The sequence below is a fragment of the Penaeus japonicus genome, unplaced genomic scaffold, assembly GCF_977035675.1.
Source record: "Penaeus japonicus unplaced genomic scaffold, GWHDUDI00000001_assembly GWHDUDI00000004, whole genome shotgun sequence".
Taxonomy (NCBI): domain Eukaryota; kingdom Metazoa; phylum Arthropoda; class Malacostraca; order Decapoda; family Penaeidae; genus Penaeus; species Penaeus japonicus.
Genome location: NW_028234406.1, coordinates 26,292,649 through 26,310,148, shown reverse-complemented (window position 1 = coordinate 26,310,148; position 17,500 = coordinate 26,292,649). Strand labels below are relative to the sequence as shown.

The 17,500-nt window shown below is 37.4% G+C and overlaps 1 protein-coding gene and 1 long non-coding RNA gene across 2 annotated transcripts in view; both read left to right on the top strand.

Annotated features, from left to right (window-relative positions):
* Positions 1-7,598: 7,598 nt before the first annotated feature.
* Positions 7,599-14,105, top strand: LOC147471983 (uncharacterized). Its single transcript, XM_086536383.1, has 3 exons — positions 7,599-13,277; positions 13,382-13,546; positions 13,865-14,105. Exons 1-3 carry the CDS (start codon positions 13,182-13,184, stop codon positions 13,943-13,945), a joined length of 342 nt encoding a protein of 113 aa, XP_086392509.1. The 5' UTR covers positions 7,599-13,181; the 3' UTR covers positions 13,946-14,105.
* A 2,780-nt stretch (positions 14,106-16,885) lies between these two features.
* The window catches only part of LOC147471982 (uncharacterized), a 1,447-nt gene continuing 832 nt past the window's right edge, over positions 16,886-17,500 (top strand). Inside the window, exon 1 of the long non-coding RNA XR_015191007.1 lies at positions 16,886-17,500. This exon is cut by the window's right edge and continues 100 nt beyond it. This is a non-coding gene — a long non-coding RNA (uncharacterized LOC147471982).

The window sequence follows — 17,500 nt, the reverse complement described above, 5'->3', positions numbered from 1 at the left end:
AGTATGAAATATCAATATACCTCAGAGTTTTAAAAATATATCTAATACAACGTTTATAAAAGAAGAAGAAGAAGAAGAAGAAGAAGGAGAAGAAGAAGAAGAAAAAAAAAAAACACGGATAACACACTTGACATGAAACACAAACACAATTAGGCAATGACCCATTTCTACAAGAGAAATGCATAATGTGTCGCACAGTCCCAACCGCAAGAAAATTACAAGTAAATCAAGAACGCAGAGAGTGCACGTTCCTGAACCAAAGACATTGTGCTCCCTAACTAAAGCAAACAAAGGACGAAATACATTTCCTCTGTGCTGGGAAAATGAACATCCGATTCCAAGAAGTGAAGCTATACGTTCAGTACACTCTGAGTCAGAGGAAGCGATTGAGGGCAGCACCGAGGGCCCTTTGTTGTTATAGACATCGTCATTAAACACTCACTCACACGCATAAAAGACTCATATTCGTAAAAACACACACAGACGCTCACACACATACGCATATGCGCACATGCACTCATGCAGACACACATGAATACCCATTATTAGTTATGTCCCATCAATCCCAGTCTATTTCTATTTTGTCAACATGTGTAGTGGTAGGACGTTATTGATAATATCAGTATTGTCTTATATTTCAACTCTCATTTATACATATTCTCCCTTAGAAGATGGTTCTTATATTTTATATCATAATTCATTAAGGCTGATTACTTTATCATCTATATATCTATATTCCTCCTCTTGATGTACCCGGCAAAGGCTACTTTTTGTGTTACGCTATATATATCCAGTTTTATCACACTCGCTTTTATACTTACATTCCCTGTTATTGTCAAGATTTATCATCACACTCCCTGAAAGATAAACAACCTCCTTACCAGTTTCCATATACCCGGTTAAAAATGAAACGTTTATCTCCGCAGCGGTAGGACATCCAGAGAACATCTCCAGTATTCATCTTCAAAAGCCACGGAACAGCATGAGCATGGGAGGAAATTATGGCACAACTACGACAGCTATTTAAAACGCTTTTCAGTTCTAGGATTTCAAACGAAATTTTAGTTTTCTTTTTCATTTCTCCCATGTGGAGTTGATGGGGTGGGTGGGGGTGGGGGGGGGGTTGATTAACACCCTGTCTTTTTACTGTTCCAGCAAATGTCTTTAATATCTTCGCTTCTATGAGTTCCATGAGGCGATTTATCGTAGGCGCTTGTATGATGTCTCGGCGAGAGGCAGACGTCGCAGGTACTTGGGTCCTTCAAACTGCGACTAAATCACATCCCTGTCTGGGCGCGACGAGGAACCGGCGCGCTCCCGTCCAGACTTCGCAGCGAGTGGACTCCAGCTTGGTGTATTTAGTGAAAGATGGGAAATTTAGTGAAAGTGGTGTATTTAGTGGAAATTAGTGCGAATGAAAAATAGTGAAAAAATAACAACAGAAAAATGACATTTACAGAAAATGCGCTTAGTGAAATGTAGCGTACGGAAATTATATTTAGTGAAAAATAGGAAACTTATTGAAAATAGCGTATATGATAGAAGTAAGTGCAATTGGAAAAAAAAATGCAATATCGAAATAAAATGTTGCATTTAGTAAACGGAGTGGTCACTGAAAATGGTGTGTTTTTAATCATAAATAGTCTACTATCCAGAACAGCGGATTTCACAGCGGAGGAGCAAAGAAGAGGTAAGTAGTGGTGCTATAACGTGAAATAATGTATAACATGAAATATCATCCTTTGCATTGTAATGGGAAGGGCTTGGGCACTATTACATCATATTCTTAGATATTCTAGAAAACTGCAGGTCGTTCTCCTACGAAGCTCTCGAGAGACAGGGATCGCGGGAGATGCCACAGGACGCCATTTTTTCGGCGATTCCTCTCTCCGGCGGGTTCGTCTCTGGCGGCACCAGCGAAGGGAAGGACCAGCAGTCGAGGCAGGCGCCCTCGAAGCGAACAAGTATCTTTCTCGTGTGATTGTGAGTAGGATTATGGTTATTTCTCCATATCTGTATATGTATATTGCATGTATATTTGTCCTGAGCATAACGTTAAATTGCATCCTGGGGATCTCTTGGGCGAGGATGACACCCAGAATGTTCATCTGTTAGTCTCTTCTTCTTTTTTTTTTCGTGTATATTTATCTGTTTGTATACTTGTATACTTATGTATAATAACTTGTTTTTATATAAGGCCAGCGGGAAAAATAATTCACCGCAGGACCTATAACACTGCAGTAAGTTATTCAATCACACTCCTGGAAATACAATGGCGAAGAATCGGCCATTTTCTTCCAGACTCTTCGAGAACATCTCAACATCACAGATTCTTCTTCTTATTTGTAGATTTACGTAGCTATATCTTAACCGATTTCTTATATTTTGTGTATTTTTATGTATGCATTGCATGTATATATATATGTATATATATATATTTTTTTTTTTCTTTCTTTCTTTTTTTTTCTGCATGCGTACGCGTTCATCTGATGATTGCATGTATGTAGTTGTATTATTTGTGTATATATCCGTTACATATCCTGTGTCTATATACCTATGCGTATCTGTATGTTTCTCTGTTTGCATACTTATTTTTATATATATTTTATTCGTATATTTGCATGTCTATCTATCTGTACTTGTTTATCTATTGTACGAATGTTTTTTTTTGTATATTCACACGTTTCTATGTAGTTTATCTATATTCACTCGTTTCTACGCATATTTATCTACATACACTAATTTCTATGTATATTTATCAATATTCACGTTTCTATGAATGTAAACATGAAAGCCCCTTCACTAATCATCCTTGAGGCCCGAGGACAGCAAGACAAGTCGCATCTTCCGAGCTCAAGGAAGGACTAGCTGTCGAGGCGGACTTCCGGCGACGCGAACGAGATCTCACGGCGACCGGAGTTGAGACGCAGAATCTGTATCCTTTTCCGTGGCATTTATGATTGACTTTGTGTTTGTTTGTATGCTTGTTTATTCTTTACATATTTATTTGTATGTTTCTATGTTTATGCTTACATGTATGTCTGTATGTTTATATTACGTTTATTTATATAGAATATTTATGTTTATATTTGTTTTTCTGTCTAAACTTCATTCTTATGTATACGTTTTTATACTCACACACACACACTCGCAACCACACACACGCACGCACACACCAACGCACACACACACACACACACACGCACACGCATAACACACACACATACACACACAACACACACACACACACGCACGCACACGCGCACACACTCACTGACACACACACTCACACAATGACACACACACACACACACAACACACACACACACACACATCCAGACACACACACGTATACACACACATCCACACACACACGTATACACACACACGCGCACGCACACACACACACACACACACACACACACACAACACAAATGCACACACACAAACACACACACACTCACTCATCCACTCATCCACTCACACACACACACACACACACGCACACACAAACACATGTGTACACATAAACATAAACACACACACACGTATTCACACAAAAGCAAACACACTGATACACTTAAACAAAAAGATACACACACAACCCCCCCCTCTACACACACAGGAAACGGGCCATCAATGGCAAAAAGTTTTATACTCACTCTCCCTAAAATTAGCAAACGTAAAATAAAATTATATTCAGGGTCCCTGAGAAATCGACGTCTTTACCAAAACCATACGTATGGAAAAGGGTTCGAGGCAAATTTTGTCTTCCAGACTTCAAAGTGAGTGACCTTCCAGAGAACAGCTCCTCCTCTGCCTGGATTCCACTTCAAATAAAAATGATGCGATTTGTGAAGCATAGTGTAAATGGTAAAAAGTAAATAAGAAAAGAAAAGAAAGAAAGAAAAAAAAAGTATTTCCAGAAAAGCAACATGCATTACACTTAAACAAAAAAGATACACAACCCCCCCCCTTACACAAGGACACGGGGATCAATTGCCAAAAAAGTTTTATACTCACTCTCCCTAAAATTAGCATAGTCAAATAAAAATTCTATTTACGGGGTCCCTGAGCAATGCCGTCTTTATATACCAAGTAAGGACAAAGGGGTTCGAGTCATATTTGTCTTCAGCCTTAAATGAGTGCCTTCAGAGAAAAGCTCTCTCCTGCAGGCTTCATTCCAATAAACATGATGCGATTTTGAAGCATAGTGGAAAATGGTAAAAAGTAAATAAGAAAAGAAAAGAAAGAAAGAAAAAAAAAGTATTTCCAGAAAAGTAGCTAAATGAAAAGTAGTGTTAATGGAAAATGACTGTTTCCAATGAAGGCGGCCAGTGAAAAATAATGTAAATTTACAGAAAATGCGCCTAGTGAAAAATAGTGTAAATGGAAAAAAGTGCTTCCAGAGAAGGCGCTTAGTGAAAAATAGTGTAAATTTACAGAAAATACACTCAGTGAAAAATAATATGTAAATGAAAATAAGTGTTTACAGAAAAGGCGCTTGGTGAAAAATAGTGTACATGGAAAAAAGTGTTTCCAGAGAAGGCGCTTAGTGAAAAAATAGTGTAAATTTACAGTTAAGACGCTTAGTCATCCAGGGGTTTCTCGATCATCATAAAGGGCTGCGGAGGCAGAGGAAAAGGTTAGTGGAATGCTATAACATTATGTGTAGCACGCAATTATGTATAGCGTGAGATCTTTACAGTGCCGTGAGGGGAGGCTGGCACTATTATGCCACATTTTCAGGTCTCCGGGAAACGGAACTCGTCGCTCTCCGTCTCTCCGGCGGGTTCGTCTCTGGCGGCACCAGCGAAGGGAAGGACCAGCAGTCGAGGCAGGCGCCGCGACGCAAACGGGATCTCACCGCGACCGGAACTGCGACACCCAATGAGTATCCTTTCTCGCGTCTTTGTGAGTATACATTTCAGTAAATTTGTTTTATGGATTTCTGTATATTTACGATACGTATTTTTGCATATTTAGGGTATATATTTGTGCATATTTATGATGTGTATTTCTTCGTATTTATTTGTATGTAATACATGTATATTTGTCCTGGGCACGACGTTAAACTGTGAGCATTATTGTTTTTCATTTTTATATAAAATAACAACGAGAAAAGGAATTCAGCGCAGGACTTCTAACCCCCCCCCCCACCAAACTACAGTCGAAGAAACAGCCATCGTCTTCCATTCTTCGCACCGAATGACCTCGCCAAGACAGCTCAGCATCACACAGCATCACTCAGCATCAGCCAGGACTCATCTTCGCGTCAGTAGATTTTTCATAAATAATTGTTATTTCATTATTGATTTATCTATATGTGTTTGTTTTATGTACATTGTCTGTAGAGCACCAGGTTTATGTGCACGTTAATGTGTATGTATCTCTGATTATATGCATGTTTTTTTGTGTGTATATATCTGTCTCGGGAGGGGAAATACTTAACTTCTCCCCTCTTTTCTTTGGAGGTCAGAGGACATCAAAATAGGTCGCTATCTTCCGAGCACAAGGAAGGACTAGCAGTCGAGGCGGACTTCCGGCGACGCGAACGAGATCTCACGGCGACCGGAGTTGCGACGCAGAATAAGTATCCTTTTCGCTTGATATATATTTGCTTCTTATTTGCATGCCTTGCTGTATATTTGTGTTCATTTCTATATATTTGTACGTATTTCTGTATGTTTGTGTATATATTATGTGAGTATGTATATTTTTATGTATGCATTGCATTGATGCATGTTCGTTTTTATATGTAAATGTATTCCTTTATATCTTTATGTATATATTGCATGTATGTCTGTCCTGGGCATGACTTTAAACTGCACCCCGAGGATCCCTTGGGCAAGGACATCTTGTTTGATCTCTAATTTTAAGTTTCTGTGTATATGTTTCTATGTGTTTATATTTTTCTATGTGTTTATATTTTTCTATTTATAGTTATTTAATCGCATGCATTATTCTTATATTGATATTTGTATGCATGTTGCTATTGATACTTACGCATGCCTTTTTTTCTCTTCGCATGTTCCTATGCTTATGTACTCTATTTGTTTATATGTTTTTATGTATTTCTGTCTGTATGTACGCTTGTTTCTATGTATATTTTCTGTTTGTACGCATACATGTCATCTCTTCCTTTGTATGTTTATATGTACATTTATTGGTTGCATGTATTTTTTATATATATATATTTCAGTTTTTTGCAGGATTGTATGTGTTTTTCTATTTATATTGATCTCTTTATTTACAGGATTGTGTGATTTTTTTTGTGTGTATATTCATCCATTTATTTGTATGTTTTTGTATTGTTTCAGTTGATGCTTATGAATATTTATGAGTATGTATCCATGTTTATGTATATATCTGTTTGTGTACTTGTTTATATGTATATTCATTTTTTGTTGTTGATATCTATGTCTCTATATTGCGTTCTGTATGCATGTTTTATTTATTTATATGTTTACATGTATGATTGTCCTGGGCATGACGCTAAACTGCCCTCCTGGATCGCTTTGTTTTCCTGCCTGCTTTTTTGTATGTTTATTTTCCCCGTTTATAGCCATTTCCATGCACATTTATCTGTTAAGTGTCAGTGTGTGTATATTGATCTGTTTATTTTTGTCTTCTGTTGATATGCATATTTCTTTGCATTTAAATATCTTTGTGTGTATATCTATAAGGTTGATTATTTGCATTTCTATTTCTTTGTAGGAATGTTTATATCGTATATTTGTCTGTATCTTTATATATTTGTATTGCACGTTTCTATGCATTGTTTGCCCTCTTCTATATTGATTTCATTATGTATGCTTGCATGTATATATTTTTCTCTTTATTTGCATGTTTTTATGTATATATATTTGTGTCTCTCTGCCTATTTATATGTCTGTTTACATGTTGAACTGCATTTCTTTATTTACAGGTTTGTGTAAATATTTTTCTGTGTGTATCCATATTTATGTATATATCTGTTTGTGTGAATGTTTGTATGTACATTTATCTGTTTTGATACTTGTTTCTATGTATATTTATTTCTTTGTTTGCATTTTTCTGTTGATATTGATACGTCAATATTTCTTTTCGTATGCATTTTTTATATGTATTGCATATATGATTGTGTTTATATAACTTTTTATTCATATTTATCTGTTTATGTGTCAGTTTGTGAGTATATTGATCTATTTATTTTGTCTTCTGTTGATATGTATATTTCCTTGTATCTAAATATCTTTGTGTGTATATTTATAAGGTTAATTTTTTGCATTTCTATCTCTCCGTAGGATTGTTTATATCGTATATTTGTCTGTATCATTATATATATGTATTGCACGTTTCTATGCATGCTTGTTTTTCTGTTTGCATGTTTATATGCATATTTATTGGCTTGCATGTATTTGTATATTTATATATATTGCGGATATTGTATTTTTTTTTCTATGTATATTAATTTTATTATTTGATGCAGAGAATATTTTTATTTTGTTTGTGTATATTCATTTTTGTTTGTATGTTTTTGTATTGTTTCAGTTGATGTTTATGTACTTTTCTCTATTTACTTCTAAGTTTCTATATGTATTCATTTATTTGTGCATTTTCTGTATATGTACGTTCACATGTATACTTATGTATGCCTATGTATGTTTATCTATGTGCATGTTCTTATGTATATTGCAGGACTTTTAACACCTCAGCAAGCTATACAGCCACACTCCTGGAAACAACAAAGACCTATACAGCTAAACAGCCATCGTCTTCCAGTCTCCGCACCGAATGGACTTCGCGAAGACAGCTCAGCATCACTCAGCATCACTCAGCATCAGCCAGGACTCATCTTCGCGTCAGCAGGTTTTTCATAAACAAATATTCTTTCTTTATTGATCTATTTATATATGCCTCTTTTATGTAACTGTCTGTATAGCCCCAGGTTTGTGTGCACGTTAATGTGTATTTTTCTGTGTGTATATGCGTGTTTGTATATGTATTTATCTGTTTCTATATGCATGTTTCAATTGATGTTTATGTCCATTTCTTTGTTTACTTGCATGTTTCAATATTTATTAATTTATTTGTGTGCAATTTCTGCATAAGCATGTTTGCATGTATATTTATGTATGCCTATGTATGTTTGTCTATGTGCATGTTCTTATGTATATTGCAGGATTTTTAACGCCTCAGCAATCTACACAGCCACACTCCTGGAAAATACCAAGAACTTACCAAATCACAGTCGAAGAAACAGCCATCGTCTTCCATTCTTCGCACCGAATGACCTCGCCAAGACAGCTCAGCATCACTCAGCATCACTCAGCATCACTCAGCATCAGCCAGGACTCATCTTCGCGTCAGGTTTGTGTGCACGTTAATGTGTATATTTCTCTGTTTATAGGCATGTTTTTATGTGTATTTATCTGTCTCTATGTATATAAGCGGGAGGGGAAAATACTTAACCTCTCCCCTCTTTTCTTTCGAGGTCAGAGGACATCAAAATAGGTCGCTATCTTCCGAGCACAAGGAAGGACTAGCAGTCGAGGCGGACTTCCGGCGACGCGAACGAGATCTCACGGCGACCGGAGTTGAGACGCAGAATAAGTATCCTTTTCGCTTGATATATATTTGTTTCATATTTATGTGTATTGCCATATATTTGTGTTAGTTTCTGTATATTTATCTGTATATTTATATGTATGTATGTATATTTTTATGAATGCATTGCATGAATGTATGTTCGTTTTTATATGTAAATGTATTTTTATATATCTTTATGTATATATTGGACGTTAGTCCTGGGCATGACCTGCGCCCCAGGGATCCCTTGGGCAAGGATGGCACCCTACATACCCCGTGCCACGAAAGGTGTTTGTTTATTGGCCTATGTGAAGTGCTATCTCTTTGTATATAGGATTTTCGAATATTTGTATCTTTATTTGCATGTTCTTATCTATATATATCTGTTTCTTTTTGTGTTTCTCTGTATATTTATATGTTTATATATAGGTTGAGTTACATTTCTCTACGTTTGTATATTTATGTCGCATAATTGTTTGCGTATATTTGTATATTTATATATTTGTATTGCATGTGTCTCTGTATATTTAACTCTTTGCTTACACGTATGGCCATTTATATGATTTTATGCATATCTATGTTTGAGTTGTATGTTTTAGAGTATATTTGTATATTTTATGCATATTTCCTTACATCTTAATCTCTTATTTTAAGTTTCTGTGTATATGTTTCTATATGTGTTTATATTTTTCTATTTTGTTTGCATTTTTGTGTATAGTTATTTAATCGCATGCATTATCTGTATATTGATGTTTGTATGCATGTTTCTATTGATACTTACGCATGTCTTTTTATCTCTTCGCATGTTCCTATGTATATGTACCTATTTGTTTATAAATTTTTATGTATTTTTGTCTGTATGTACACTTGTTTCTATGTATATTTTTCTGTTTGTACGCATACATGTCATCTCTTCGTTTGTATGTTTATTGATCTGTATGTATTTTCTATGTATATTTCAGTTTTTTGCCGGATTCTATTTTTTTCTATGTAAATTAATATCATTATTTACAGGATTGTGTGAATATTTTTTCTGTGTATTCATCTCTTTGTTTGTATGATTTTGTATTGTTTCAGTTGGTGGTTATGTTCATTTATCTGTGTGTATCCATGTTTATGTATATATCTGTTTTCGTGAATATTTGTATGTACATTTATCTGTTTCATACTTGTTTCTATGTATATTAATTTCTTTGTTTGCATTTTTCTATGTTGATCCTGATGTGTCTATATTTCTTTTCGTACGCATTTTTATATATGTATTGCATGTATGTTTGTCCTGGGCATGACGCTAAACTGCCCCCTAGGGATCGCTTTGTTCTTCTTAGGAATGTTTATATCGTACACTTGCCTGTATCGTTATATATATTTGTATTGCTTGTTTCCGTGTATATTGATCTCTTTGTTCACGTGTTTCTGTTTATTTCATTTTTTTTGTTTACATATTTGTGCCTCTAAATATATCTGTTTCCATGTATGTTTTTCTGTATGCATGTTTATATGTATATTTATTGGCTTGCATTTATTGTATGTTTCTTTGTTTGCCTTGTTACGTGAACATTTTGAAGTGTATATTCATCTTTGTTTGTTTGTTTCTGTAATGTTTCAATTGATGCTTATGTACATTTCCTAGTTTCCTTGCCTATTTCTATACTTATTGATTTATTTGTGTACAGTTTCTGCATAAGCATGTCTGCATGTATATTTATATATGCCTTTGTTTATGTTTATCAATGTGCATGTTCTTATGTATATAAGTACCAAGACCTTATCAAATCACAGTCGAAGAAACAGCCATCGTCTTCCAGTCTCCGCACCGAATGAACTTCGCGGAGACAGCTCAGCATCACTCAGCATCACTCAGCATCAGCAGGACTCATCTTCGTGTCAGGTTTGTACCCCAGGTTTGTGCGCACGTTAATTTGTACATTTCTCTGTTTATATGCATGTCGTAATGTGTATTTATCTGTCTCTATCTATATAAGCGGGAGGGGAATTACTTAACCTCTCCCCTCTTTTCTTTCGAGGTCAGAGGACATCAAAATAGGTCGCTATCTTCCGAGCACAAGGAAGGACTAGCAGTCGAGGTCAGAGGACATCAAAATAGGTCGCTATCTTCCGAGCACAAGGAAGGACTAGCAGTCGAGGTCAGAGGACATCAAAATAGGTCGCTATCTTCCGAGCACAAGGAAGGACTAGCAGTCGAGGCGGACTTCCGGCGACGCGAACGAGATCTCACGGCGACCGGAGTTGAGACGCAGAATAAGTATTTTTTCCGTGGCATTTATGATTGTCTTTGTGTTTGTTTGTATGCTTGTTTATTTTTTACATATCTATTTGTATGTTTCTATGTTTATGCTTACATGTATGTCTATATGTTTATATAGGGTATTTATGTTTATATGCACACACACACGCACACACACACACACAACACATACACACACACGCGCGCACACAAGTACTGACACACACACACAAACACACACACAACACACACATATATATATACACATACACACGTATACACACACACACAAAAACACAACACACACACATACATACACAACACATACACACACACACGCACACACACTGACACACACACAAAAACACACACACAACACACACCACATACACACACATCGACACCCACACCCACACACACGTATACTAACACACACACACAAAAACACACACACAACACACACCACATACACACACATCGACACACACACCCACACACACGTATACTAACACACACGCACACACACATACGCGCACGCTCACACACACACACGCATGCACACACACGTATACACACATACAAACACACGCACACAAAGACACACACAAACACAACACACATATACACACACACACGTATACACACGCACACACACACAGACACACAACACACATACATACACAACACATACGTACACACACACAGTGACACACAGTGACACACACACACACACACAACACATCCACATACACACGCACACTCACACACACACAAACGCACACACACGTACACACAAGCACACACAGACACAGACACACACACACAAAACACACACACTCACTCACTCACTCATCCACTCACACACACACACACACGCACACACATGTATACACATAAACATAAACACATACGTATACACAAAAACAAACACACTTATGCACTTAAACAAAAACATGCACACTCACACACACAACACATGCATACTCACAAACACACATGTATATGCATAAATATAAACACATACGTATATACACAAAAACAAACACACTTATATACTTAAAAAAAAAAAAAAATGCACACACACTCTTACACGCAATACATACATACACGCACGCACACACAGACACACACACACACTCACATGCACATGCACACACACAAAACACACACTCATTCACTCACTAACTCATCCACTCACACACACACAGACACACACAAACACATGTATACACATAAACACAAAAACACACGTATACACACAAACACACTTAAACAAAAAACACAGGCAAAACACACACGCTCACTCACTCATCCACTCACACACATACCCACACATACGCACACACAAACCAAACACACATGTATACATATAAACATTATCACACACATACGTATACACACAAAAACAAACACTCTTATACACTTGAATAAGAAAACACGCACATACACTCACACACACACAACACATACATACACACACGTATACACGCACACACAGACACACACACAATACATACACACACACACTGACACACACACTCACATGCATGCGCACGCGCACACGCACACGCACACACAAAACAGACACACTCACTCACTCACTTATCCACTCACACACAAACACACATGTATACACATAAACATAAACACACACACGTATACACAGAAAACAAACACTTAAATACACTTAAACAAAAAAACACGCACACACACACACACCGCACACACACACACACACACAGGATACGGGCCTTCAACGGCAAAAAGTTTTATACTCACGCTCCCTAAAACTAGCTAACGTAAAATAAAATTATATTCAGGGTCTCTGAGAGGTCGACGTCTTTACTAAAACATTACGTATACACAAGAGTTAGAGACAGATTTTGTGTTTCCGGCCTTTAAAGCGATTGAACTTCCAGAGAACAGCTTCTCCTCTGCTTGGATTCCTCTTCAAAGGAAAAGGATACGATTTGTGAAGCATAGTGTAAATGGTAAAAAATAAAAAGAAAAGAAATGGAAAAAAGGTATGGTAAGGTATAAAAGGATCTCAGTGAAAAATATACATAATATGCGCTTAGTGAAAATGGAAAGTAAATGGAAAAAAGTGCTTCCAGAGAAGGCGCTTAGTGAAAAATAATGTGTAAATGAAAAAATGTGTTTACAGAAAAGGCGGTTAGTGAAAAATAGTGTAAATTTACAGAAAATACACTCAGTGAAAAATAATATGTAAATGAAAATAAGTGTTTACAGAAAAGGCGCTTAGTGAAAAATAGTGTAAATGGAAAAAAGTGTTTCCAGAGAAGGCGCTTAGTGAAAAAATAGTGTAAATTTACAGTTAAGTCCATGGTAGAGTATAGTGTACATGACGTTTTGGGACCAGTCTCTCGTCTTCCAGGGGTTTCTCGATCATCATAAAGGGCGCCAGCTGGATTTCAGGACTGCGGAGGCAGAGGAAAAGGTTAGTGGAATGCTATAACATTATGTGTAGCACGCAATTATGTATAGCGTGAGATTTTTACAGTGTCGCGAGGGGAGGTTGGCACTATTATGCCACATTTTCAGGTCTCCGGGAAACGGAACTCGTCGCTCTCCGTCTCTCCGGCGGGTTCGTCTCTGGCGGCACCAGCGAAGGGAAGGACCAGCAGTCGAGGCAGGCGCCGCGACGCAAACGGGATCTCACCGCGACCGGAACTGCGACACCCAATGAGTATCCTTTCTCGCGTGTTTGTGAGTACATTTCAGCATCTTTGTTTCATGTATTTCTGTATATTTATGATACGTATTTTTGCATATTTAGGGTATACATTTCTGCATATTTATGCTGTGTATTTCTGCGTATTTATTTGTATGTAATACATGTATATTTGTCCTGGGCACGACGTTAAACTGCACCCTGTGATCATGTGTTTGCATGTATATTTTTAGATGTCCATTGACATCCATGTGTATATTTATATCCGCAATTATATGTATATTTATCTGCTTGATTGCCTATGTATAAGCATTATTGTTTTTCCATTTTATATAAAATTACAACGAGAAAAGGAATTCAGCGCAGGACTTCTAACCCCCACCAAACTACAGTCGAAGAAACAGCCATCGTCTTCCAGTCTCCGCACCGTGTGACCTCACCAAGACAGCTCAGCATCACTCAGCATCAGTCAGCATCAGCAGGACTCATCTTCGTGTCAGGTTTGTACCCCAGGTTTGTGCGCACGTTAATTTGTACATTTCTCTGTTTATATGCATGTCGTAATGTGTATTTATCTGTCTCTATCTATATAAGCGGGAGGGGGAATTACTTAACTTCTCTCCTCTTTTCTTTCGAGGTCAGAGGACAGCAAAATAGGTCGCTATCTTCCGAGCACAAGGAAGGACTAGCAGTCGAGGCGGACTTCCGGCGACGCGAACGAGATCTCACGGCGACCGGAGTTGCGACGCAGAATCTGTATCCTTTTCCGTGGCATTTATGATTGTCTTTGTGTTTGTTTGTATGCTTGTTTATTTTTTACATATTTATTTGTATGTTTCTATGTTTATGCTTATACGTATGTCTATATGTTTATATTTCCATGTTTAATTTTATAGAACATTTATTTTTATATTTGTTTATCTATCTAAACTTCATTCTTATGTATACGTATTTATACTCACACACACACACACGCACATACACAAACACAACACACACACACAACACACACACACACACACGCACACAAGCACTGACACACACTGACACACACACACAAACACACACACATATATATACATACACACGTATACACACGGACACACACACATACACAAACACAACACACACACATACACACACAACACACACACACACGCACATACACTGACACACACACACAAACACACACACAACACAAACACACACACCACATACACACACATCCACAAACAAACGTATACACACACAAACACACACACGCATACCCTAACGCACACACAAACGCACACACACGTATACACACTTACAAACACACGTACACACAGACACAGACACACATACAAACACAACACACACATATAAACATGCGTATACACACGAACACACACATACACACAACACACACATAACCAACATATGCGTACACACACATACACGCACACACACAGTGGCACACACACACAATACATACACACACATCCACATCCACACACACACACAAACAAACACACGTATACACACGTACACACACGCACACACAGACACATACACACACACGCACATGCACACACACACACAAAACACACACTCACTCACTCATTCATCCACTCACACACACACACGCACACACACATGTATACACATAAACATAAACACACATACGTATACACCCAAAATCAAACACACTAATGCACTTAAATAAAAAAAACACGCACACACACACGACACTTGCATACTCACAAACACACATGTATACGCATAAATATAAACACACATACGTATACACACAAAAACAAACACTTATACACATAAACGAAAAAACACGCACACACACTCATACACACAACACATACACACACACATATATACACACGCACACACAGACAGACACACCCAACACACACATGCACACACACACAAAACACACACTCATTCACACACACACGCACACATAAACACACATGTATACACATAAACATAAACACACAAATATACACACAAACACAAACACACTTAAACAAAAAAACACGTACACACACACACACACGCACATACACAAACACAACACACACACACACACACGCACACAAGCACTGACACACACACACATATATATACATACACACGTATACACACGGACATACACACATACACAAACACAACACACACACATACACACACAACACACACACACACGCACACACACTGACACACAACACAAACACACACACCACATACACACGTATACACACTTACGCACACATACACACAGACACAGACACATATACAAACACAACACACACACACACACATACACACAACACACACATAACCAACATATGCGTACACACACATACACGCACACACACAGTGGCACACACACACAATACATACACACACATCCACATCCACACACACACACAAACAAACACACGTATACACACGCACACACAGACACATACACACACACGCACATGCACACACACACACACAAAACACACACTCACTCACTCATTCATCCACTCACACACACACACGCACACACACATGTATACACATAAACATAAACACACATACGTATACACCCAAAATCAAACACACTAATGCACTTAAATAAAAAAAACACACATGTATACGCATAAATATAAACACACATACGTATACACACAAAAACAAACACTTATACACATAAACGAAAAAACACGCACACACACTCATACACACAACACATACATACACACATATATACACACGCACACACACACAGACACACACAACACACACGCACACACACACTGACACACAGACACACACACATGCACACACACACAAAACACACACTCATTCACTCACTCACTCATCCATTCACACACACACGCACACATAAACACACATGTATACACATAAACATAAACACACAAATATACACACAAACACAAACACACTTAAACAAAAAAACACGTACACACACACAAAACACACACACTCACTCACTCCCTCATCCACTCACACACAGACACACACACGCACACACATGTATACTCATAAACACATATGTATACACACAAAAACAAACACACTTATTCACTTAATTAAACAAGAATACACGCATATACACTCACACACACAACACATACGTACACACACACACAACACACACACACTGACACACACACACACACTTACATGCACACGCACGCACAAAACAGACACACTCACTCATCCACTCACACACGCACACACAAAACGGGCCTCCAACGGCAAAAAAGTTTTATACTCGCTCTCCCTCAAAATCACCGCCCCCCCCCCCCCACACACACACACAGGAAACGGGCCTTAACGGCTAACGTAAAATACTCATTCTAAATATTATATTTAGGGTCCCTGATAGGTCGACGTCTTTACTAAAACCTTAGTATGCACAAGAGTACGAGACAAATTTTGTCTACCAGACTTCAAAGCGAGTGACCTTCCAGAGAACAGCTCCTCCTCTGCCTGGATTCCCCTTCAAATGAAAATGATGCGATTTGTGAAGCATAGTGTAAATGGTAAAAAGTAAAAAAGAGTCGCTTAGTGAAAAGTAGTGTTAATGGAAAATAGAGAAGGCGGCTAGTGAAAAATTGTGTAGATTTACAGAAAATGCGCTTAGTGAAAAATAATGTGTCAATGAAAAAAGGTGTTTACAGAAAAGGCGCTTAGTGAAAAAATAGTGTAATTTTACAGTTAAGACGCTTAGTGAAAAATTGTGTAAATGGAAAAAAAGTATTTATATAAAAGGCGCATAGTGAAAAATAGTGTAAATTGAAAAAGTAATTACAGGAAGGGCGCTTAGTGAAAAGTAGTGTAAATTTACAGAAAAGACGCTTGGTGAAAAACAGTGTAAATGGAAAAGTTATGAAAAAATAGTGGAAAAATAGTGTATTGAAAAATAGTGTTAATTAGTAATGGTGCATATTTAGTGGCAGTGTGTCCATGGTAGAGTATAG

Coding starts and splice junctions, on each gene's coding strand:
- LOC147471983 (XM_086536383.1), top strand. CDS start 13,182: ATGACGTTTTGGGACCAGTCTCTCGTCTTCCAGGGGTTTCTCGATCAT. Junction 13,278..13,381: donor CTGCGGAGGCAGAGGAAAAG/GTTAGTGGAATG, acceptor CCACATTTTCAG/GTCTCCGGGAAACGGAACTC. Junction 13,547..13,864: donor GTATCCTTTCTCGCGTGTTT/GTGAGTACATTT, acceptor CAACGAGAAAAG/GAATTCAGCGCAGGACTTCT.